The 25,717-nt window shown below is 41.6% G+C and overlaps 1 protein-coding gene across 2 annotated transcripts; it reads right to left on the minus strand.

Moving 5' to 3' along the window:
- Positions 1–456: 456 nt before the first annotated feature.
- RUFY2 (RUN and FYVE domain containing 2) lies at positions 457–25,281 on the minus strand. Of its 2 annotated transcripts, XM_051800307.1 has the most exons (19): positions 25,235–25,281; positions 22,717–22,890; positions 22,109–22,226; positions 20,730–20,831; positions 19,692–19,815; positions 17,521–17,582; positions 16,866–16,931; positions 15,383–15,452; positions 14,069–14,170; positions 13,380–13,496; positions 12,748–12,915; positions 11,501–11,598; positions 7,650–7,769; positions 5,768–5,897; positions 5,296–5,390; positions 4,557–4,605; positions 4,186–4,263; positions 1,152–3,353; positions 457–859 (listed from the first exon to the last, which is right to left on the minus strand). In XM_051800307.1, exons 1-18 carry the CDS (start codon positions 25,236–25,238, stop codon positions 3,210–3,212), a joined length of 1,821 nt encoding a protein of 606 aa, XP_051656267.1. In that variant the 5' UTR covers positions 25,239–25,281; the 3' UTR covers positions 457–859; positions 1,152–3,209. The 2 variants fall into 2 exon arrangements, with proteins under 2 accessions (XP_051656267.1, XP_051656268.1); XM_051800308.1 differs by lacking the exons at positions 457–859; positions 1,152–3,353; positions 4,186–4,263; ... (2 more) ...; positions 5,768–5,897; positions 25,235–25,281 and adding an exon at positions 24,582–25,116 and having other exon boundaries at positions 7,657–10,637.
- Positions 25,282–25,717: the final 436 nt, after the last annotated feature.

Consider the following 25,717-nt stretch of genomic DNA (forward strand, 5'->3'; position numbering starts at 1 on the left):
TCTGTATTTGCTCAAAATTTGCCAAGCTGTTCTACAGATGAGCTCCTTAGAAGCCAAGATCTCTAAAATATCTGTAGGCCCAATATTTACTCAGTAACACACAACCCAAACACATCAATAAAACTTTCTGTGCATTTGTGACATGTAAGATATGTAAGAAACTATTGTTTGAAGACACTTAACATACCTGATGTGTAATGGAAAAAGGTATTTATTCTTCTGAGCCAGTGTGATCTCCCAAATTAACTGCTTTGTCCTCAATGCCTCCCTTAAAATGTCAAATGTGATCTTGGGTATTGCAAGTCTGTCACCTGTTTTGCTAGTACTGTGTTATATCTGTAATAAATGTCTTCTTGTGGGAGAGAGGAGAATGGAGTTTATTTCACTAGAGAATGTGTTTGGGGATCAAAGGGACTGGAAGAAAGAGCTGGAAAGGGTAACTGGCACAGGAAGCTTTCCAAGCACTGGAATAGTTTTGGCCAGGAAGGGGAGGGAAGAGGAGTTTGTAACCATTGGAACTCTGTGCTCTTAAGACCTAGGGGGTTCTTGGTCTCCTGCTGAGAACACTGAGGTGTTCCTAAATGGCAGTGGTCAGGACAAGAGTTAATCCAGCTGCAGGAAAACCATGTTACTGGAGAGAGCTTGAAGGAAGCCTATATTTTCTGGGCACAGCAGGGGGCTTAAAACCTGCCAGCTCTGTACCTCGGGACACCTGACACCTGCTAAAACTCACCTTTGGAGAGCAGGGTGGGGCTCTGCTTTGAGCTGTTTTTCCAACCAGGCCATCTGCAAGGAGCACTCTGGCATCAGTCCCACAGAGCTGGACAGTGAATCCCCCGGGCCTGTCCCGTCCCTTCACCTGGAACGAGAGCAGCGTTCAGCCTTCCACCTCACCTGAGCAGCATTTAAATGGCAGAGGACTGGTGGGGATGAAAAGCTGTGAGTAAGGCTTGCCCAGGCAGCTGTAGGGTTCATGGCTGTGTACAGGTGTGTTCCAGCCCCGGGAGCTGCAGTGCTCGGCTGCTGGTGCCAGGAATCCCTTCCCTTCCAAGCAGCAGGTGCCGACACGGTAAGTGACCCCCCTTTTGTCCCTGTGCATGGGAGGGGAGCAGCAGCAGCAGCAGGAGGAGGAGCATATTTTCTCTGTGTACCTGCTGACACTCCAGTGCAGGAAGGCAGAGTTCATTTCCCAGGAGGAATAAAAGGCTCCTCTGATCCTGTTACAGGCCCTCTTGGTACCCCACAGCTCTTCCTGTGCTCTGTGAGGAGGATTTAGAATCAATCTAAAAGCAGGCTTTTACAGAAACACAAAGGTACAGCATTAGTCATAGTGTGGTCCAAAACCCTTAAAAGCTGGCCAGGTATGTAGTTTGAATGCAAGGGAACGTCAGCATTCACCAGTTTGTTCAAGGAAAAATGCTACTTGGAGACAGTAAAAACAATCTGAGTAATTGCACGCTCTTCCCCCTGCAAAGAGGGTAGCACAGAGGAGAGGAAAAGATGGCAGTTAAGTAACAGAAATGTAATTTATTGTATCTTATGGAAATCCACTTTAAAAAGTTGCCTGTTTTAAAATTACTTCTGTTCAGTTGCATACTTTTGGAGAAGTTACTTATTAAAGCAGTACAGATTAGCATCATCTATGTCCTACATCAACCCCTGCTGCCTCCAGTGCCCACTGGAAAACACTGGGAATACTCTCAGGAGGCACATGAGCAGCACTTGACTGTGTCTTTAGCAGGGTAGCTCCCCACTCCCCAGCACAGGCAAGTTTTCTAAGCATCGTGAACAAGTCATAATAAAATAAAATACAATTCTCTCAATTACAAATTTAAATAAAGTGACATTATTCCCTTAGTTAAGTTGCAGATCAATTAAATTTATTTTTTTTCCAAAAGTTATTTACACATTTACAAGTATTTGTTTGGTATTTTACAAAAAGTTACATCAGGTCATTTTAGAACCATTTTTCTTTACAAAACCTACATAAGCAACTACACTGAGTGTTGAAAAGAACAGCTATGTTGGATTTTAGGACATTAACTAAATCCCTATCCCCAGAGACAAAGCTAAGCTAAACAAAGTGCAAGGACAACTAGAAGACTTGTTCCCAAGCCTCCCTTTTCCTGTTGGTAGGAATAGTCCAAGCCCACAGCTGAAGGAGCTCCCGGGCTGGTAATTCTGCTGAGGGCTCGTCAGTGCCAACAGTGGGGGGGCTCAAAGGTGCTCTGGAAAAAAATGAAGTTTAGGAACAAACTCTGCAAGTTTGAGGGAGGTGGTGACAAACTAAGAACCTTCCTGTGCAACACAGAAAGGATGTGGTCCCTGGTATTTAATCCCAGGCTGTCCTGGTGGTTTCTAGAGCTACACACTGACTACACGGACAGCCTGAGAGCATGACTTGCACGAAAATAATGCAAAGAGGTGCATTCAAAGTTACAGTGTCAGGCAAAAGGTTTGTGATGGACAGCTCTCTTTTGATGGAAACACAGATACATCATATTCACAGTTCATTTGCAAAAATCATTCACCAAAACACACCTTCCTTCTGCAAGTGCCCGAGGCACTGCTTGTTCCCTGACAACATCTCCCCTTCCACCTGTGACTCCCCAGAGCAGAGCTGTCAGTGCAATACTCCTGGATGCATCAAGTCCTGGTAATTAAGAGGAAGTAAACAAATATGGTATTTGGCAAGAACTTATCAGAGCACTGCATTAATGGCCATACTTTTTTAAAAAACAATTGAGAACGAGCTACTGCAGGGTTTTGCTACACAACAACGTATCACAGGCACACTGAGGGGAGGAATCAGGTTGGACTTGTGGCAGACTAGCCTGTAAAAGCAGGGAGGTGCATCACCTTTTTGAAGAGCATCTCAGCAACTAAAATACCCACCAAATGTTAACACTGAATCTCCTCTATAAGCTGCCCTGCCTCCTCCAAAGGAGATGCTGAGCCATTTGTTAGACCAACATCCTCGTCTGTTTGGGGTTTATTTTCCACATGTGCATTTTTTACATTTGGGTCCCATTTTCTCTGTTGGTTTCAAGAGGAAGCAGAGAAGTGACTCCTCCAGTGCACCTCAAAACTGCAACTCTCCACTGCTTACCTGGAAGCCTGGAAATACTGCTGTACATTCTTTAGGTGGTGTTGGGTTTTCTACAGGAATGGCTGAACAGCAGAACTAATAAATATCTAGTGACACAACCTTAGGGCACGTTAGAGGAGCACCTCTGTATGAGCATTGCGTGGCAGGAGTCACAGACCCGGACAGGCCTTGGTGAGGAGGGCAGAGGCAGCTCATTGTCAGAACAGGCATTGCAGAAGATCTCACCACAGTTTCTACAGTGATGCTAAACAGTGGGGAGAAGATTAAAAGTTTAAATTTACAATGGAAATGTACTCAGCAATTGGGAAAAATAAACAATATACACAGAGCAATCCAAAATGTGGCCCCTTTCACTCCTTGGGGCTGAGCACGGAACCAGCTTTCGAAAGGGAATTCACCCACCTCCCAAATTATGATGCAATCCTACACAGATCATGTTTATCTAGGATTGCACCACAGTGGTCTAGGTCCTTATATATTTATTACTTCTAGGGCCTTATTACTTTTTTATTTATATATATATGCTTTGCAGAGTGCACTCAAAGTCTGGATTAAGCACATATTCTGCAGTATAAAAATACAGCCTGAGCAATGATATTCCAAACAGTGGATGCTTCTGTCAGGTAGAAAATTGAGATTTAACATAAAAAGGTAAGATGAAAATTCCTGCATACATTATTAAAGCATGGAAATTACCATTACATTTTACTTTAAAATGACAATAAACTCACATTTTCTAACTCCACTGTATAAAAAGATGTCATAAAAAGACTTCCACACGTCAAATTGTAACAGTGCCAGAGCTGACATGTGTTTGAGATGAGGATTCCACAAAGTACTTAAATAATTTTAAAGTTTTAAAATATTCCTTTGTGGCACTTAACCAAAAGACACCGTTTCTTTTGAAATTAGGGCCCAGCTGCATTGTATGTATCAAAGAACTAGAAAGACACCTCAACAATAACTCTGCATTCACCTGAGCATTTACACTTCATGGCACACCTCTAAGATAATTAACTTTTTTTTTCTCATAATAGTTACAAACACGTTGGAAGAAATTTTATTAAAAGTTTTACCTTCCTTTTGGAAAGCGAAAATTCCTTTTCACATAACTTGCAATGTGTGGCCTCTTTGTCCTTCAACCAAACCTGGCCCTGGAGGAAAAATTACCATAATTGTATGTACCTAATGAAGTTAAACTCTGGGCTTCAGGGGACAAGACAAATCAAGAGCAGAACATTCACTGCCTGAATTGCTCAGTGCCCTGGGACCAGTGTAATGTCACAAAGACACTCTACAGCAGCACAGGACTGCTCCAAAACACCCCAAAACCAAAAGGAGACAAGACAGAGCAAGTGTAGGTGCAAAGAGAACATGCTTGAGGTACTAAAGATTTCAAAAGGAACAATTAAAAAAAAAAGTTTTCTTTCCTCAAAGTACTACTGACCTGCAATGCTTTGTTGGCTTCTTTTATATCTTCTATTTTCAGCTTTGATCTAAAGAATAAGATAATGCTGTTTCAAACTTCTACATGGTCAGTCACGGTCTAACAATTTAAAAAGTTGGTTTCAACCTCAAAAAATTCCAAGCCAAGTCCTCTGAAGAAGAGCACAAGCCCACCCTGTGTCAGCATGGAGAGAGCAGCCTCCCCACAGCCACACAGTGCCAGCCCAGCCACCCTGAGCCACGGGATACACACCCCCAGCTATTCCAGAGGGCACCCACGTCCCCCTTTAGCCTCTGCACACTGGCACTGGGCTGCTTTGGGCTGGGGACAGAGAATTGCCTTCACAGTGCCTGGGAGGGGCTGTGCTTGGGATCTGTGCTGAACACAGGTTGGTAATGGAGATGTTTTTGTTATTGCTGAGCAGAGCACACACAGTCCCAAGGCCTTTCCTGCTCCCTGTCCTGCCACACTGGGGAGGAGATTGGGGCTGATGGGAAGTTTGGAGGGGACACAGCAGGGACAGGGGATCCCAGCTGACCACAGGGACATTCCAGAGCTGCCAAAATTAAAAATTAACAGACCTGACCTAACTAGACATATTCACTTCTCCTAACTGGTTAGTTACCAAAATAACAATATTATTGTCACAGACAGTCTAATACACTTGAGCACCATCTGATTATTGCTCTTAATTCGAGTTTATCTGACAATAATAAGTCATCACAAATAATGGAATTACTCGCTCAGCTTGGATGCCAGTTCTTGGAGAGCAGCTTCTTGGTCTTCACATATCCTTTTCAGTTGCTTGTTCTTTTCCTGAAGTTTAAGGAACTCCTTATAACAAAACAAACAAAGTAAAATGAAGCCAAACTCTTCCCAGGTTGTATTTGCCCCCTGCCTAGAAAACTGCTCCTGCCCAGAGCTGACTGTGCTGAGCAGGCCAAGGGAATGAGTGATCCATCCCACTACTGGGGCTCCAAGTTCAACCTGGAACAGCAACCACTCACAATTAAACCAAAGCACTGAGCTCTGATCTGAAGGCTAAATGGAGAGTAAAAACCCCATTTTTTTCCTTATTCTATTTGTGAGAATACATTATTCTAATCTTCCTTTTCTACTTGCAGAAATTCTTAAAAATACCATGTCAAAGTCCATAATTAACTTTGCAGGCAATGTCTAAATTACTAGTCAAATTTTGCAGCAGAATTTACTTTTTTAAGGTTAATTATTTCTTGGGTCTCTATTCTCAGATGAGATACAGTTTCCTTCTCCTTCTGAAGATCATCCTCCAAGGTTTGCCGCCACTCCTTTTCTATCTTCAAATCTGTTTCCAGCTGAAGCCTAGAATATGTAAAACAAAACAAAACAAAACATCACTGTGCACTGGAGTATCATTTTTAAAAACGAAAATGAGTTTATTTCTGGGTGCAATCGATGATTATGATAATAAATTATTAACTGACATGTTTTCCCAAACAGAAATAATGAATCGACATAACAATATTTTATGTCTCGGTGCAGTAAACAAAGCATTGTCACTTAGAGAATGCTTTTAAAAATAAGTGTGTTTAGAGTACCAAGAATATGGCATAATTTTGAAGAGTTGACCTTTGATATAAATGAGTAAGAGAAGACTAACCACAAAATTCTCAAGTATTTTTAAAGCACGCATAAGTGAAAGCCCTCTTAACCTTAAACAGCTTGTTTCTAAAATAAACCAACCCAGCCTGCCACAATGGTTGCAGATGTCTCTGGTACACATAAAAGTTATTTAATTTTACACCTGTAAATGTGAATCTTCTATTTTAGACTAAGGTTTATGGCATTTTGAGCAGAATTGAAAATAAAGGAGCCCAGACTTTAAATTACTATTTTTATTGAGCTTTCTACATAACTGAGGTTCAACACAAAGAGGGAAGTGGATTCTGTTAGTTTAACAGAAGGCCAGTTAAAGGAATTAGGGCTACTCTGATGGAAGGTCCATTCCAGCTGGAATTTTACTATCAGTTTCATGGAAGACTTGGTGTTTAGAATGTTATGGAGAAACCAAAGGGTGGAAGCACACTGATCAAACCTTGCAGATCTAAACTGTGCCAACACAAAAAGAGGAGAAAAATCCCAGAGTATTCATGCAAGGTCTTCTGATGGAAAACCTGTATCCACATTAATTTTCCTGGTTTAAAACCAAAATCACTTTCAAAGGAAAGACTTACATTTTGGGACACTACCTCAGCATCTGGCTGAAAAAGAAGTGAACGTGACCTGGAGGTTTCACAATTGCAGAATTCTAAGCCTGGGGTCTGAACTGTTCTTTTGCCCAAATCTGCAGAGATGACTGTGGTAGTAAAGTGAACATTTACCATGACAGTTCAACAAGTGTATTAACACTCAGAGCTGTGAGAGAGGTGGGGGGGCTAATAATGGGATTGGAAATCACTGAATTTTAAGCCACAGATTTACTTCAATAATCAATGTTATCTTCCCAAACAGGGAAAATACCTGCCCTTACAGGTAGCTTTTAGCATTACATATTTCTTTAAATTAGTACTGAATGATTTAACAGGGGAAAGACTAAAGGGTTGGCTTTTACATTAGTTTTTAACTTTTATGACTCTGGTGAATTTTAATTTTTTTATTTCCTGTGCAGTGGTAAGTTAAATCACTTCTGCCTTATTCACAAGTAGATCAACCAAACTATTCTTATGCCACTTCTGTTTAAGTTTATCCTACTCCAAGCTTGTGGGTTTTGTTAAGAGTGTGTATTACTACTACTACTACTACTACACTAAGTATTTTCCCCCACTTAGGATAATTCCCTCATGAATTAAGCTGGCACTTTTAGACAGAAAAATAATACTGTTCTTTCCCTTCTTTTCAAGCTGTACATCATTTTAGAGGCACTCAAAGCCAGCTTGACTTTCCTGGAATGGCATATTTTCTCCTGCATTGCCAGTACCTCACATTAAGATCTTTAGTATTTACATTCTGTTCAAAACCATTTCTCAACAACCAGCCTGGATCAGGACACAGGACATATTGCCATGTAGAATGTTTACTGCCATGTGTTTTTCCAAACAGCAAAGACATACTCACAGCTGTTTCTCCTTCTGGGAGAATTCCTTCTGCAGACTTTCAGATTTATTCACATATTCCTGCTTAAGTTTCTCATCCTCAGCCTCAGCCTCCATTTGGGCCTTCTCTGCTTGCTGCAATCTGGTGTAATTCAAATCAACTTTGGGTAAAACTGAAGCTAGAATTAGGGTGTAGAGGGTGAAGAAGACAAATAAAAGAAAAATGGGGAAATAGAAACATTTCTAAATAAAAACAAAGCCTGGGGGAAACTCACAAACTCAAACGAGAAATCCATCCAATGCCTAGAGAACTAGCTCGTGGCTTTTCCCAGTCAGAGAGCAAGCACTGTCAGCAATCACTGCTTTATTTTCTGCTCATGAATAACAGGTGCCAAAGCATGATGATACAGAGTTTGAATTGAAGCACAGAACTTGATGCTTTTCTTTTTCCTTTAGCATTCCTTCATGTGGTATTTTTGAAGCTTTTTTTTCCCCCCCCAAATAAATCCTGTAGAAGTACTTGGCTCACACTAGTCACCCATTAAGAGGGGGCAGAGCATGTGTTGTGCAAAAGCAGCTCAAAACAATTGAGGCTTAAGGCTGAATACAGAGCACTGCAGTCAGACAGCAAAAAACTTAACTAGCCTAAGACATCAAAGTACACCCTGACAGGTCCCACTACACTTATAGAACTATCTTGACCACATCATATTCTTAAATTAATTTAAATAATCTGTATTAAAAATAATGCATTCTTACACTGGTTAAAATAGCTCCATATTATAGACAAATAAAAACGATTCATCAAGAAATGAGGGATTGGGTTTTTTATTTAATCTTTCCTTACTGAATTCCAGGGGTTTGTGCCTGCTTCAGCTACCACTCCCCTTGGAATCCATTACTTCTCTGTGGGCCCTCCCTGCTTGGTCACCTCTTTAGTGCAAAACAAAAAGATGGATGTAATGTAACCAAAGGGAATGTACTAAACTGGGACTTGTGCTGCATCAGGCTACCCCTGCCTGGATGAGAAGGCAGGAGAGTGGGAGAGCCTGTGAAGGACCACTGAATGTCCCCACCTGCTGCATCCCATTTAGCAAAACTGTTTAAGAGCCTCTCAGGTAAGTGGTGGGAGAAATCTGAGAGATGCTTGATTTCTCAATTCCAGCAGCTACCTGAACACAGAGCAACTCAACTCCAGCGTCAGCTAAAAAGAGGTAAGTCAGCAATATGTTTGCCTCTGGGCTTCTGCTGATGCACCAGCAGGAGTTTGCAAAAGCTGCCAGTAAACAAGTGAACAAAGGCTGGAATTAATCTTATCCAGTGTGCACTATCTCAGCTGTCCCAGGGGGGTTGAGAATGATGCTCCCAGTCATACTTGCAATGGTAGTGCACAGAGGGCCAAAACATGCCAAGGAGAATACTGGGGAAAAGCAGGTCAGTTCCCTGTGCAGAAGCTGAATGAAGCTACACAGGACATTAACACCAACAGTGAGATAAATCCTGCCCTAAATCACAAAATCTCCAGTGTAGTTTCCACAAGCAAGGCAGAAAGGGACCTGCTGCCCAAAAGCTGCAGCCCCGTGCCCTGGGTGCTGGGCCTGCCTGCACTGCTGGCATTCACTCACTCAGAGGCTGAGCTGGCCCCAGTTTGCAGCTGGATTGGCCACTCAGATGGTACTGGGGCAGACACTTCTCTGCACAGACTGTCAGATGGACAGTGCTCCCATTCCTGCTATGGTCCACCCCCTGGTCTAGTCAGTGCTTGTGGTTTGGGTTTTCTTTGAGGATGGAAGATATTTACTTTTATTTTTCAGTAGCCAGCCCATGTTACAGGCTCTTTCTGACTCCACACTAAGGAATAAGGCAGCATAGAGTGGAAACCTTGCTGTATTATTGTGTCCTGCCCACTTTTGCAAACACATCCCCTTCAGCTGAAAGACCTGAAGATGACTTTCCCAGTCAACTTGCACTACAAATTTCAGAGCAAACATCAGGAAGTGTATCAGGGGCAGTCAGGTGGTTAAACTCTCTTATTTCTGCAGTGCAGCCAAGCAGCAACTCACAGCAGAAATTCGAGTTGTGAAGGCAGCCCAGTGATGGGTGGAGGGAGGGAAAAGGCTTTGGGCACTCCCACGGCTGTTGGGGTGTTGCTGTGCAGACCAGCCAGGCAGATCCTCCGCTGACAAACCAGCTGGACAAGTTCAGGGGCTGGGCCCTAACCCCAAACCCTATTTACCACTGCACCTTTCCTGGCAGCCAGCAGGGTGCAGCTGCTCTGGGCAGGAGGCACAGCTACAGGATTTACTGTCCCTCCTGTCTGGAGTCCCACCCAAGTCAGGCTCCATGAAAATATTTCACCACGTGACATCAGCAAAATGGAATTGTGCTTTAGCTGTTTTATCCCCAAACCCTGTCATTCTTTCACTGCACATACAGATTATGTGTGTTGGCAGCACCCTCTTTTCTCACACACATTGTTCTGACAGAACACTCAGCTCCTCTTCCCTAGACTCCTGTCACTCTGTGTAAAACAGTGCTCCTTACAACCACAACACCCAACAGAGAGCCCGCTTTGGGGATAAATACAGCCTACAACTGAAAGCAGTAAGCAGGGGAAAAGGTATTTAACCTCCTACAATAAACTTTGTTTGACAACTAAGAAGTGATTAAATAGCATTAGAAAACTAGCTCACATTTGCTTAGTAATAGTGCAGTAATTTACTGTGTTTTTAAGAGGGATAAGTGAGATCGGAGGTGATGTTCTTTCAGAAAACAAAACAGAACCCAGCTACGACCAGTTACAGTGCAGGATTTCTAATACCACTTTAAAGTCTGAATTCTAAAGTTCTGAAGGTCTATTTTATCAGTAACTACTTCAACCCAGCAGATGAGGAGGAGCTTTCAGAATGATATATCCTTGACAAGCTTATACTGGTGCTGAGCTTCATTGCTGGCACATTTGACGAATGACATTGCAATAGTCCTAGTTTGAGTTAACAGATCTTTGTCACTTCATGAATGCAGTGGACAAAAATCAAAGACAGATGAAGGCAGCAAAACATTAAAAACAAAAATTGGGATAAAGGATAAAAAGAAAAAGAAAAAAGAAGAAAAAAGGATGTCAATAAAAGAATATTCATGTCACTAATTTTTTTTTTAATACATGTTTTTCATAATCAGATTTAAATGAAAAAAAAGACATGTCAAACACCAACATGACAGGGCTCATGGATATGTTATATTTTACAATTAAAAAGATCAATGTTGCATATAAGGCCACTAAATTAAAACATATGAGTCATATTATATCATGTAGTACATGCAGTCTAACTGTAATGTAAATTTATATTCTGGACTTTTAGTCTTTCACTTTTCAACCTTCCAGTGTGAAAACTCATTAGGTCATTGAAAATAATGGCACTTCCAAAGCAATGGAGAAAATTGTAACAGCTTCAGTAAATACACCAGTGATCCTTGAAGGCATTAAATGCTTATATTAAGCACATGCTTAAGTACAAGCAAGATTAATGCTTCAGTTTCTATTGCATTTCATTCAGGTGGGGGAAAAAATAGGTAATAATGAATTGTAATTTTGAAACAACTGAAAGAACAGCTTTTGATATCAGCACAAAAACCTAGGACCAGAAGAAAGAGGGTGGAGGGAGAAAACTGAAAGATCAAGTTTGTGTTTCAAGGAAGTTGTATTTGTTAAACAGAAAAAAAAGATCCAAGGGCAAAGCACTAGGTGTAGTTTCAGAAAGGTTCATTTTAAACGTTCTACTTGACAGTTACATTTCAGTGGCAGCTGTGTAGGAATGCAGTAAAACGTGAGGGGATGGAGTGATGAACAGAGAAACAGAGATGGGGCTGTACCTTTGTTCTAGTTGTTTCATGGCTGCATTAATTTGATTGGTCTTATCCTCTAATCGACTAATTATTTCACTCTTTTCTTTCATAGCATCTTCAGAAACCTGTGTTACAAAAAAGGTCAAAGCTGAAGTTGGTGTATTTTGCACTGCTACCTCATGGGGGCTTTTTCTTCAGTATCTGAAGGGGAAAACTTGCAATGACTTCATGTTTTAATTATTTTAAGCATTCCCTTCTAAAACCCCTTGCTGACAAGTACCTTACATTCTATGCCTGGCAAATCTGTAGTTTTGTGCTCTGTGAGTGATGCTATTTTTTAAGCAAAAATGTTTCCCTTTGGTTTCCTTTCTTAGTTAATTATTTTGGAAGTCAACTTAAATTCACTGATCAGTAGCCCATTAGAACCTTACCAGTAAACAGTCAGGATGCTTAATCCTGAAAATCACTAAGGTTCTCCTACAGATCCAAACCCCACAGACCCTCACACTGGAGAACATTTGCTTCTCATTTTTCTTTCCAGCTCTATTTATATTTCTCTTTCTCTGGTCCAGTTTCCTCACAGTTGCAGGTGGAAAAGTAGGATCTTTTGTCCAGCACCTCAATTACCTTTTTGCAGCATCCTGATTTTTTTCCCCTCATTCTGCCACAGATTTGACTGGTTTCTTGTGCTGGTTTTGACAATTTATTCCATAAATCAAAGTAATGTTCTGCATTAATAATTCACTGGTAAACTTCCCCAGTGTTTTTGTTATCTGTTCACTGCACTCTGAGACCCAAATTCTCCCCAAAAGGCATTGCATTGTTACAGATTTTCTTAATTTGTTGACAGATTAAAAAAAAATAAAAAAAATTACACCCCCCCCAAACTGTAATTACTTTTTTCTACTTAACACAGTCTTGTCTTCCTTTTCTTACTTGGAAAGGTCAGGTCTTCAACTCCTCACTATGTGCCTTTTGTTTTTTTAATACAACACAGGTCAAAAAAAAGTCATTATACAGATGCACTATTACTCTCTCTCTTTCACACAGCATGTTATTAGGCCATGATCTTATCCCCACACTCTTTTCTTCTATAAACACACCCAGTGGCTGCCTTCAGAACTTTGTGTGAAGCCATGTTTGCACAAGCAATGTTCCAAAATGTCCCACTGACCTCAGAAGCGCAAGGGAACCAAACCCCAAAGGAACAGCATATTTAACTGACCAGAATGGCAATGCATTTCTCTCACTTGCTTTGTCTGCAGCAGTTTTACCTGCAGCTTTTGGTACATTTCCATGTTAATAACTTTAACTTCATCCAGCTGCTGGCGCAGGCCGATGAGGGTATCCTGCTTCTCGTGGATATCCTTCTCCAGCAACTTCATGGCAAGCTCTATCTCGTGTTTCATACTGACTTGAACCACCAGCTCATTCTCCATATCCTAGGAAACACAAGCACAGTGCAACACAGACTAAATATGTAACTATGTAACACTCTATCTTGAAAAACCTCAGGAAGCCAACTTGAATAGAGCAGCAGCACCACCTATTTCACCCTGTCCGAAATTCTGCCCCTCTTTCGTTTTGCAAATTAGCCACTACATAAATGTTACACTCATATACTTAGTGACCAATGGGGTTTTTTTAACTTCAGGAGAAGACAATTCACGTGACAAAAAAATTACCCTGTCAGTGCTGCACAGAGTTGCCTCAGTATTAACTACAAAAACAGAACTAAAGTATTTATATTTAGCACAGAGCACGCAGTATTGCTAACAACTTAACCTAAAATTTCTCAAAGAAAAATATTCTTTCTCTACTATCCTTCAGCAACATTATTACAGAAATATTGATGTGCTGATTGCTCTGTTAAAAACCTCTTTTTACCCCAGGCAGCGAGACTCACCTGTCGAAGCTGGGACTCCTCCCGAAGCTGCCTGCGAGCTTCACTGTACATCTCGTCCAAACCCTGCCTGGAGTGTTTGTAGGTCTGAAGTTCTGCTTCAACATCCACTTTAGTTGCCTACAAAGATACAGAGAGTCTTTCTCCATCACAAGTACAGCAATTAATAGCAGAGATTCAGGGGCAACAAAATCAAGCTGATAAATGCATTATCCAAGCACAGCACAGACACGGAGAGAGCTGTTCCTGCCCCGCGACCATCAGTTCCACAGTGAGAATTGAGCAAAGGCAGCAAAAGGAACATCTGTACTGCAGCACTGTCCTCCTCCAGTGCCAGTCCAACACACAACTGTTTCAGTACTGAGCAACCCAAACATCTGCTTAACCTGGGCTTTTACCCATCATCCTGGGAAACACGTATGAGGAGTCACAGAAGGAGCTGCAAATCACAGCTGGAAAGTCAAGTTTAGCAGTTGGACACACAATGACTCCAGATACAACGAGACAGGCCAAAACAGACAGTCTGCCAACTAAAACACAGCCTATTTTGACAAGACTTTCACACTGTATTGCCTTCTCATAAGTCCTTTCCCTGATGAAAGTTGTTTCAGATTTGGACACATCACAGCTCACTTCAGGCTGAGATGTACAAACACAACGTCACGATGTTAAATGTGCTGAAACCAACATACCTCTAGATGATGCTGGGTTTTCATTAAAATCAGAGTATTTTCACTCCTTAATTGATGGTTTTCTTCCTGGAGTTTAATTATATTGTTTTTAGCTATCGCTAACTGAAAAGAAAAAACAAACAAACAAACAAAAAAAAGCAAAGCAGTGTGACCACTACTGTGAGCAGAAATAAAGGGAAAAATGTTCTGATGAATGCAAGACCAAGACATCCTCTGCTCTATTCTCACCTACCAAACAGAGGATTAATTGTTTTGAAGAAAACAAAGCTCCTGGTTTCAGTCCTGAGTCCCTTTCATTACACAGCAGCACGAGTATTCAAGATACTTCATTATTCCATGTCTGGCAAAGAACATGCTTTCTTTTCCTTGCTTCATTATGACTTGAAGACCCCCAGCTCCCCTTCCTCATCCTCAGTTTTTTGTTTCCATTTGACTTCAAGTTCATCCAGTTTTATTCTCTTTTTTTGGACATCTTAATGTATCAAATGGAGCAATTTACATAGGAGAGCCTCCCCCAGATGAAAAGCAAACATATTTACAGAAGATGACACTTGATAACTGGGCCCTACAGTATATACCTTAACATCAGAATTATAAGCCAAATGATCAAACTAGGTGAGAGCTGGGCTGAGGGTTTGTAAAGGACCCAGAATACTCTGAGAATTAACACTTAGAAACAATGTCTTCCCTCTGTGTGGATACATTACACCTCGAGTCCCTTCCACAGCTGAATTTAGAGTTTTCAATTTTCCACTTCATTAACCATTTCTCAAGCAGCTTGGACTTAAAAAAAAAAAGAGATGTTGTCTCTTACAAAGATAAAAACATTGGAATCTAGTCAAGCATCAAAGATAAGGAGAAATATAGGCTATAAATATAAAACCAGAACTAGACAGCTCTAAAAGCTCTATATAGGCATACAGCAAACGAGTAAGAAACAATCCTTTGGCTAAAGCTGAGTAACAGAAATTGCTCGGTGAACTGCTTTCTGTCTCTCTGTAGCAACTGGTGCCATCCATTCTGGACCAGTCATCTGCACAAAATCAGACTGACAGCTGGCATTAGGAAAGGATTCTCCTCTCGTTTTGTCCAAAAGTTGGAAATTGCAATGTCACCCAGAATTAATGTCCCGATGCTACAGGCTACCTAGGCAAGCTGGCTTCAAATCCCTGCAGCTACTGCACCTTTCCTTTAGTGCCAAATAAAGGTATCTGAACCCATTATACAAAACTTACATAGGATAATACAATATATTTAGCAAAACAGCCTTTGAGAGTAAATAATACGTTACACATTCCCAAAAGAAAACAATACCTCTTCGATCAGCTTAGTGTTTGATTTCTCCAGTGAATCAACCCTTGCATGGAGGCTGCTGACTGTGCTACTGAGAGGGAAAAAGAAAAAATGGTATTCAAAATTACAGCAAAACTCAGCCAACTGAGCACAAAAACTTTAATGTAAGGTACAGGGATTAATGGTTAAGAGCTAAAAGGTCTGCTCTCGTTATCTGAGGTTTTCCTAAATATAAGAAAATTACTCTCCTTTGTTGAATATTTTTATACTTCTTTACAATTCCCAGTGTCATCCCTGTCACTTAAACTCCTGGTTGGCTACAACTTCACACGTATTCTCTCTTTCCTTTATCCTCACAACAATATCCAAAGCATCCAAAAGATAAATGAGTTCCCTTCAAGGAAAATCCCTGTGTTTACGAAGAGTTTACAATCTCCATGTTATTTTCCCCTATAAAACAAAACCACTCTCCAGGTTCTCTTCCTCTAAAACACATTCCTTTTATAAAATCATTGATTTTTTTGAGATTTGTCCTGAGACTCTCTCCTTCTTGATGCTTCTTGATTTCATTTAGGAGTCTCATCAGAATTTTATTCCCTTTTATTACTCTTGTTTTTTACAGTACCAAACTACAGCCAGGCCTTTTCCATAACCTGACTGCCTGTTTCTGCTGGAAGCACGTGTTTTTTACATTGCACTTCACACACAGGAAAACAAAACACCATTTCAAACTAGACTATCTCTACTCCAACAGTAACCTTACAGTAACTAATGATCAAGACTACCAGCATTCAAAAATTAAAAATATGATCTACATTTCAAAAAGGGAACAAGATTAGCTGTGTTTTGTACTCTACTTTGTGGGTTTGTTTGGTTTGGGGGTTTGGTTTATTGGGGTTTTTTCCCTTTTAAGCTCCTCACACTGTTTAATTTTGTACAGTTCTCCTCAGGGAATTAAAATCACTGCTCCTGTGTTTGCACAGTACCAAACACAGTGGTGGACTGGGCTTGTTCCATCATGCAAAGTAAGGGGGAAATGCTGCTTTCCTGAAAACTGTCTCTAGAGGAACCACAACCTACAAGTAGCTTCCAGCAAGCACTGAACTTAGTTTCAGCCCTAGGTGTTAAAGCTACAAACTAAAATGTTCTGAAAGGCAGAGAAACAAAAACACGTGGATTCACCCAGAACACTCAACTCCAGCTCAAATCCAGCCCAAGCTCTTCATACCTGCAAAGTTACGAGCTGGGAGGACCTTCAGCAGCTTTGGCCTGCTGGTCTTTGCTTCTTTGAAAAAATAAAGGTTCTGACTGCCAAAACGAAAAGCAGGAAAACTCACACCTCCTGAGCCTTCCCCGGGAGAGTGTCCTTTCCCACCCCACTAAATCCTCAGCTTAAACATCAAGAATTTGCACCTCTTTCTTGGAGTTCTTTCCCAAAGCTGTGGTGCAACAGGAATTTCCCTGTAAGCCTGCCCTGACACACACACTTCTAAGTAATACTTACTTCAGTTGCCTGTTTAGTTCTTCAACATAATTCTTTTGGTCCAATATTGCAGCAATCTGAACATCTCTAAAGCAAGCACAAAATGAAACTAGCTTTAACAAAATGATGTATTGAACCAGTTACTGAAAATATGCACATCTACCATATGCAAATGTCCACCTTAACTGTGTTTTTAAAAAGAAAGGAAGCAACTTCATCTCACAGTCATGAACACATTGTGATAGCAGTAAGAGAGAAAGAAATCCAGTGCTTTAACTGCAAACAATTCCTGTACATGAAGCCTAAGAACACACGCAGTCTGAAAAGAAAAAGGATGATTATTTACTCTGCCATAACTCTGGTTCTTTGAAACAATGACTAAACCCCAAGCTGAGGGCTTAGAGGTCTGCAGGTTCCTCTTCACTGCCACCCTGCAATCCTCCAATACTGTCTAGCAGGTAAAAGCAGCAGGTGATGCTGCTGGAGTTTGCTCCAGAGTGCAAATGTTCTTCCAGCTAACCAGTCATACAAAACAATTTAGGATGCCATTTTGCTCGAGACTGCAATCAGAAGATTTCATTTCTAGGGAACCTGACTTATTTCTACAAAGGACAGGGCCCCACTCAAGAAATCATTTGTTAATATACAAAATCAGAGATATTTGGTGAGGACATACCTTTCTTTACCCCCGATGTCATCATCACTCTTCAAATACACAGAGAAATCAATCACCCCAACCTAGTGGAAAGCAAAGGTACAGTTTCATATCATGCAAATAACTGTTGTTGATATTGACAGCCTTGAGATTGGTCCAGTTTCAGCTCAAAACCTGAACTATACCATTTTAAACGAGATTCTTTTTTTTTTTAAGTGTAGATTCCATATTTACTAAGAATTATGTTACCCCTGAATAAAATTAACAATGTGCCATGTACCAAATTCCAAAGAAAAGATGACCTCTTCCTCTGACTGGGCTTAGCCACAAGCTTAGAGGAAACTTTCATTTAGGGAATTACCAGATACTCCACAGCCCTATCCCTGGCTGATTAGTGTTTCACATGATTCCCTGTCACAGCACACCTCCCAAACTGATGTCACCCCATGTTTTGTTTTACAATATTCCTTGTCAAAATAATACCACCTCTCCACAATTGCTGATTCCCAAGGGGGACAAATCAACTGCATTCATTTTTTTAACCTTTTCCAAATCTGAATCTAATTAATTTATTTCATATTCAATTGTAATTTAATCATATATACTATATATTTAACACTGCCACGAGTTCTGCTTCCAGCTCTATTCATGAATGTCTAACAAAAGTATTGAACCACGTTTGCTTTACCAAACCCCTTCCTTTTTGGTCTCTAGCAGTCTTTTCACAAAAGTATTTCAATTTCTCCGATCTACTGCTCTTTTCTGGAGCTCTCTTTAGCTTTTGGATACAAGTAACTTGCTAAGTCTAACATTTACTTGTTTTATACAATACAGTCAGTATCCTGTGATGGTCTTCTACTTGTTCTTTCCATGTCTTTGCTAAAAAGTCTCTTCTCCAAAAGCTTTTTTAAAATGCATTTTGCTCCTTAAAGCCAAGCACTATCTCTATTTAAAAAAAGGTAAAATGTTCTCTCTCTAAAAGCTGCTTTATTTTAGTTCTCCATGTGTGCACACACACATTTCACCACTGAACAGCATTCTTTTAACACACCAAAATTGCTCCTGGCTGTGACTTCCATCAACCTCCAAAAGTTTTGTCCTTCTGCTCAACACAACTTGCTGCTTCTGGCTTCCCTGCGAAGGTGCCTTATTTATACCACTCTTCACTAACAGAATTACTCTGGACACTTTATAAATGTCACATCTGGACAAGCTGCAAACAGAATCTCATCTGCACAGCCACTTCTACCTTCTCAAATGAAGCTTTACCTCCCCTCACACAGCAAGGCCACCAAGTGACCCAGAGGTGCAGCTGGTAACGGGTTTGGGGATTTACAGTACAGGCATTTCATTCTCAATACCAAGAGCAAGTTGGTAAGTTTTTTATAATTACAGGCCTTCCAGTGTTAGATCTTCTTTTACACAAGTTGGGTGTCTAAAACTAATATTAGATGGTAACCAGAACAAACAATCAAGGACAAGTTAACCCTTTGATCCAACAACACACATATCCAGTTAGCTATAAGTTTTCTTTCCCAGAGGAATTGTTTTTCATCAAATATGTGCTGCAATACAGCAATAATCACTTAAACTATTAAGATTCTTTCCACAAAGAAGCTGAACACAGTCTACATTTAGTGGCAAATACTTGTGCATCTGCCTTCAAGGAAACGTGTTAAGATTTTCTTGGAAAAGACTGAAGTTCAAAGTCAAAGCTCGTTGCAAAGCAGAAAGAATTCCAAGTCTTGTTTTGAAGACTGAAAGTAGTCCCACCTCTCATAAGGTTGTTATGCAAAGAGAGTTTTTGTTCCAGGTCCTTGTATCATTCCTATTATGTTCCAGAAAGGCAATAAATGAACCAAGCAGGACAAACTGATCAGGGAACATCCTCCAGAGGAGAAGGATGAGTTACACAGTGAGGATGGAAACAACTCTGCCTTGCTACTATTGCATCCATGTGATGACAAAGCATAACCCTGATCCTTGCACTCTGACAATCACCACCATCCAAAGGCCTGACCCACTTGATATGAGGTTAACTCAACAGCCCCATGGCCCCAGGAGCTGGATCATCACACCCTGAACAGTCTCTAGTAAGATTTCTAACAAATCACAACTCCATAGTAAAAAAATTCACTGGACATCAACATCCTATGGATTGCACATACATTCCTTTACCTGTGTTGACTTACTTGTGAATCCAGGTCTTCTCCCTTCACACACAGGTTGGCATCTATCACATTTAACCCAACCAACAGCCCAACAATTACTGCTCCTTCTTCCTCCATCATCAGTGCGTGATACTCATAAAATTCACTGTTAAAGAAGAAAATTGCATCTTATTGGTGTATTCCCTATATATACATCCAATAAATTAATAATAAGTGACATACAAACTTGAATTGTTTCTCTTACTGTAGCCTTCCTACAACATCCTTCAAGATGAACTGGGCCTGCCCATACTTTCACCTCATAAATATTTAAAAATTCCAAGTGCGTGGTTTGTATCAGAGGCTATTAAACTAAGATACTCCCTTTGGCTCCAGAAATCTGAGCCACAAGTTGCTGGATGGTTGGGATGGCTGAGGGCAAGGTTTTATTTGCCTTAAAAAACAAACTAAACCAAACCAGAAAAGGCTCTTCTGTACACATTTGCTATCAGCCATTTTTGAACAGGATACTACAACAGATGGATGTCTGGCCACACTGACTCAGACAACTCTCATGTTGTTAAGAAGCACTGCAATGCAAGGCAAAAGAAGAATGGTAAAAAAATTACCTTGTGTGAAGAAATGACTGGACTTTAATGAATACACGCTTGAAATTCAAGAAGCCAAGGATGAGATTAAATTTGTAAAAGGCAAACATAAAGGGCTGAAATGCTAAAAAGGTTCTTAAAATAAAAATACTTCACTAAAAGACAGCACACCAGCACCTTCTCCTCCTTGCACTTTTTAAAGAAAGTTTTAGATTCTATATGACAAACTGTGTTTTCAATGGAAAAGTCCACAGCTATTGAACAGCAAAACGACATCCTGACATAGCAGCATTAGCTGGGCACACAGAACTAGTCTGAAAAATATGGACAGCTTATAGCACTGAAAATCAGATGAACTCCAGAGGTTTCTAGTCCTTATTCTGCGTGGTGGAGGAATGCATAATTGTTTTTTTTTTAAGGAGACTAACCCTCTAAAAACAAGTTCAGAACCAAAATCTAGTGGGTTGTTTACCTGAGGAGATCTCTCTGGATGATCAAACAGCGAAGATAATCGGCCATTTTCTTTTGCATCAGTGCCAGCCTCAGCCAGGCCCGGGCACGGCCCAGCGGCGTCCTGAAACAAAGGGCGTCAACACAAACGGCCCAAATTAATAATATATGGATTAATTCATGGTCTGTAACATCTTATCGGTATTCTGGTAGAGCAACTGGTATTTCTGGAGCGGTACTTTAAACTGTTGAGCATCACAGCCACAATGCCCAGGCTTTGACTCCCAGCTTTGGGGTAACAGAAAAATTTTCATCTACTCAGCTGAGCTCGGGAGCAGATCCTGGAAAGAACAGGACTAGAGAAAGCACAAGAGCTTGATAATCTTGAAAGGCCTGTTTTCTGCTGAAGTAAAATGTTTGCAACAGTTCAGGCTCCTTTCTGCAATTTGTTTATAAAGTTTCCAGAGGAACTGCAAGAAGAGTAACAGAATGCCCATGACAACTCCCCGTGCCAGCCTGCCTTCCCAATCCTGTTCTCTGGGTCTGAACATGGACTGAACTGTAGCTTTAACTCACACTTGTGTACAAATTCTGTGCCTTCTTAGGAAAGTAAGGCAAAAAAGGTGAAGATGTATGTAAAGGGTAAACATGAATATCCAACAAATTAAACCTGGACCTTTAGCTCTTCCTCTCCTAGTGCCTGCACACTTAGAAGTGGTAGGCCACACAAATGCAAAAAACTCCTCACAAGCTCTATCTGGATAGCAGGAGAATAACACGCTTGGCAAAGGGTATTATTTCATCTGGCCCAAGAACAAATAACAATTTATATGCCTAAGTGCTTTAGATGAGTTCTAAAGCTATGCATTATAACCCTTACACTGCCACATCCCAATCACATAAATAAACCCTTTTGGAATTTCATGTGCAGCCAATTATCAAGTTATATACAAAAGCAGAGTGCAGTTGAATGGGAGGAGATTGTAGCTCACAGCATAAATTTATATTTGAGTAGGACCCTGCACACAAGAATATGAAAAGCTGCCCAATTCTTTCCTCTCTGGTCTGTCACCTTTCAGTTTTACACAGCCTTTGCTGACTGCGCTCAGTGTTTGCTGCAGTTCTAGACTGCAGAGGCATTGACACACAACCTGCTCCTTTTTGCACCGTTGTTGTCCACTGTTCAGGAAACTTTTCTCCCAGGATCATCAGAAAAGAACACAGAAACACTACTTTTTTGGCTGGTTTGTACAGAACAAGCAAAGCTAGCATGACTCCCCTGTGCTCCCCCCAGTATCAAAGCTAGCTGTTCAAAGTCTTAATATGAAATGAAATCATGAGACACCTGTAAATTCTTCATCAGGTCCTTTACTTTCCTGTATTTTTCCCAGTAGTACTTACTTAAGGCCAGGCAAATCTCTGACACTTGCTGCTATTTCCTCAGCTTCTGGATATAATTTCTCCACAAGTTCCAGAGGACCCCAGATGGTTTTATTGTAACTTAGAAAGGATTTTCTTACTATGAAAAGAAAAATTAAGTAACTGAATTAATTTAAATCACTGCAGTAGCTTTCTTCCTACTAGCTGTTGTGTATAAGGGTTAACTGCTGAGTCTAGGCTTCCAGATAACTCCTAACTTCCACACTGGTCAGCTCACCAGTATCCAAAGCTAACTTCCCACTTACTTTGCTGGGAATGTAAAATTGATGTGCTAGAACAAAATAATATAAAAAGAATGTCTAGTTAAAAATATATACTAAATACATACATGCAGTTGAGGTAATCCCTGGACCACTTACAACAAATGGTGTAGAAAAGAAAAAGTTGGGAAATGTGGAAATACACATGGCAAAGAATTAATGATATTATTAGTTATAAAAGCTGACAATTTACATATTTTTCAATCCTTAATGCAACGTAAGACGCTTTTTTTTATCTAATTCAAGAAAGAAAGGAAGAAAAATGACACATTTGGGATGAGAAATACGCAGGTAGAGCCATTCCCACACCTTTCAAGCCGTGCTTGAGGCAGTGCTCCATGACCACGAAGAACTGCTGCAGAGGGGGGTAGTCGGAGTCCAGCGTGCGGCCAAAGCTCAGCGCTGACTCAATGAGGCCTTTGATACTCAGTTTAGCCATATTCAGTAAGTTGGCTCTTTCTACAGCTGTAGGGTCCTTTACAGCTAGAGACAAGAGAGAAAAAAACGTGATGGTTCAAGTCTCAGGAGAGAGGCAGAGTGATGAAAGGCTGCCTGGCCGCCTCCTTCACACCCCAACCTGGGTGAACTCCCAGGAAGGACTCAGGAAGTGAGGGAAAAGCACCCACTACAGTCAGAGAAAAGTACCCACTCCAACAAACGTTCTTACTGAAATGTCAGGTTAGGTACCATGCTGTCCCAGCCAGTAAGTGCAGATTAACCCAGGCACCACTGCTGCACCCCAAACTCTGCTGCAGGACTGCCATCAGTGCTCCCTCCAGGGCACCAAAGCAGCATTCCTACTAATGTATGTATTTATCTCGTGTACTGTAGTCTACTTACAGGAGCAGGCATCCTACTTCTTATCTACAATCACTTACTAATTAATTAACTTTAATTTCACAGTGACACAAACCTTCCTTCTTAGGCTGCACAGAGTCTCGGCCACTAAACAAGGAGCAGTTTCAGGAAAATGTTACATATTACATACTGAAAATTCAGTTTCTCATCTAGCCACAAAGTATTTGCTACACAGGAAAGCTTAAGAATTAAAGGGTTTGCTTTAAATTAAAGTTTTTTGTAAACTTTACAAAGTATACACTACAAAAATACATTTGGGGATTAAATCTAGTCCATAAAAAACCTACAGCTTTTTACAGTCATCTTAGTCTGACAGAATGGACAAGGTTCCTCTTCGTAGAGCTCCTGCTACTGAAATCAGTGTTCAGGAAATTCTTAGTTTATTTTCATTTGTAGTGAAGCAGTTCAAACAGTCAGATCAGCCTCTATTTTGTCAAACTAAAACACAGACCAAACAACCCTCTGTTAATTCACCATGATCAAAGTAACTGGGAAAGAAGCAAAAAGAGTTGATGATTTACTGTTTAATTAAATCCAAAAATTGAAGCAAAAATCCAAACACATCTCATCTGAGACATAGATGTCAGAATATCTAGAAAGATCTGTGTTTTAGAAAAAATGTGAGCCTGTTCCTCTGCAAATCTCAGTACTGGTATATCTGTTTGCACATCAGAAAGCACAAAAACCATCATAACAGATGGATATTTTCTCAGTTCCTCAACAGCAGGGGAATGATTTCTTTCATTTCCTGCATACCACAGCTTTAGGTGTTTAGGTATTAGTTATTAGAAACTTAGGAAATTACTTTCTAATATTATGTTTTCCTACCTGCCTTCCAAATACCCAACTACTCTACTACCATCCAGTATAACCTATTCCTAGGAAAAAACCAAATCACTGAGATGACTAACCTGAGACAACCTTAAAAACTCCTTTTACAGTCTCCTGATTCACCATATCTCAAGAGAAAACCCCAGAAGACACCAGGAAACCACGAGAGACAGTGTTCTGGCACAAACGTGCCCAGCTGGCAGGGACAGCTCCCTGCTTTGTCTCCTGCCTCTGCTCATTCAGTGCCAGGACTGACAGAGCCTGCCCGGGGCAGGATCAGCACAGGGTGCCTGGCTGTGGCAGGTGAGACTTGCAACAAGAGGAGCCTTTCTGTGGGTAAGGCAGACTGCCTGCTGCTTTATTAGGCCTGCCATGGACAGTACTAAACACAAGTGTTAGCGTAGGAAACGCCTTGCTTGCTGCAGCCTTCAGGTGGATAGCTCTCCCCTGCTGCATATCCTCTTTATTGCCCAAAGCCATCGTACCGATTCCTTTTTCAGGTGACCTCATTTTGACTTTTGGAGCTGATCCTGCCCACAGACAAGACTCTCGTGTCTAGTGTCCTTTTAACTGTCAGCCCTCCCGTCTGCTTCCTCCGAGGTAAAATGCATTTTAGGTCTGTTTTAAAGCATGGTCTAGCCGCACAGAGCTATTTTATTTCACCCGCTTCTAAATAAATAAATAAATAATCAAACAAACAAATAAATAAAATATTTAGCATTTAACGTGGCGTGTAAAATCCTAAATGCTAACTGCTGCTCAGGCACCGTGCGGGGTGCGGCACAAACAGCAGAAGGAGCTCTGAGGGCTCCCCTCAGCCCCGAAGGCGCAGTTTGCCGATGGCCCTGTGTTCGGCATCACCAGGGCCGCGGCGCAGGGCACGATGTTCCCTCCGCCCGGACGGGCAGCCGCGGGCCGAGCGGGGTCTGGCTGCGGCAGCGGGCGGAACGCGAGCCCGTCGCTGCCGGCAGAGCCCCCGCACGGCCCCCGCAGCCCCAGGGACCCCGCGGCACCGCACCCCGAGCCCGCGCCGGCCCCGCTCCGGCCCCGGCGGTCACCCCTGCCCCGCTCCCCCCGCCCGGCCCCGCGGCCCCCGCCCGGCCGGCCCCGCTCCCGCTCCCCGCCGCCCCGCGCTCACCCATGGCCGGAGAGGAGGAGCCGCCGCAGCCGCTCCCTGCGGGCCCGCGGCCCCGCCCGCCCCGCACGGCGCCCCCGGCGGCGGGAGGACCCGCCCCTATCGCCCTGTCGCGACAGATCCCCCAGCCCGGGCAGGGCCGGCAGCACGGGAGCCAGGGCAGGCTGCGGCACACGAGGCCTCGGACATCAGCTGAGCACAGTCAGCAGCACCAACCTGAGCCTTCCCTACCCCTCTCGCCGCTGAAAGCTTCAATCCCTAACATTTATTCCAATTGATAATTCTATAACGCCGGAAAACGTGTATCAGAACAAGTAGGAGTAGTATTCCAGAAAAAAAACAACTTTGAGTTTAGCACCTTAGAACATAATATGGTGGAAATAAAAGGTAGTATTTAAAAAAAGTCAGGTTTTGGGGTTTAATTTAAAAAAACCCTAAAACATCAATATCACCAAAAAAAACCAAAACCAAAAAACAAACAAACAA

Source organism: Manacus candei, unplaced genomic scaffold (genome assembly GCF_025592945.1).
Source record: "Manacus candei isolate 608988 ecotype Guabito, Panama unplaced genomic scaffold, ASM2559294v1 h1tg000050l, whole genome shotgun sequence".
Lineage (NCBI taxonomy): Eukaryota > Metazoa > Chordata > Aves > Passeriformes > Pipridae > Manacus > Manacus candei.

What these genes read in the sequence shown, in the direction of transcription:
- RUFY2 (XM_051800307.1), bottom strand. An exon ending in CCTCAAGCACGGCTTGAAAG is followed by an intron (nt 22,227 to 22,716) that starts GTGTGGGAATGG and finishes TTCTTTTCATAG; the next exon opens with TAAGAAAATCCTTTCTAAGT. An exon ending in ATGAAACAACTAGAACAAAG is followed by an intron (nt 7,770 to 11,500) that starts GTACAGCCCCAT and finishes GAATTACACCAG; the next exon opens with ATTGCAGCAAGCAGAGAAGG.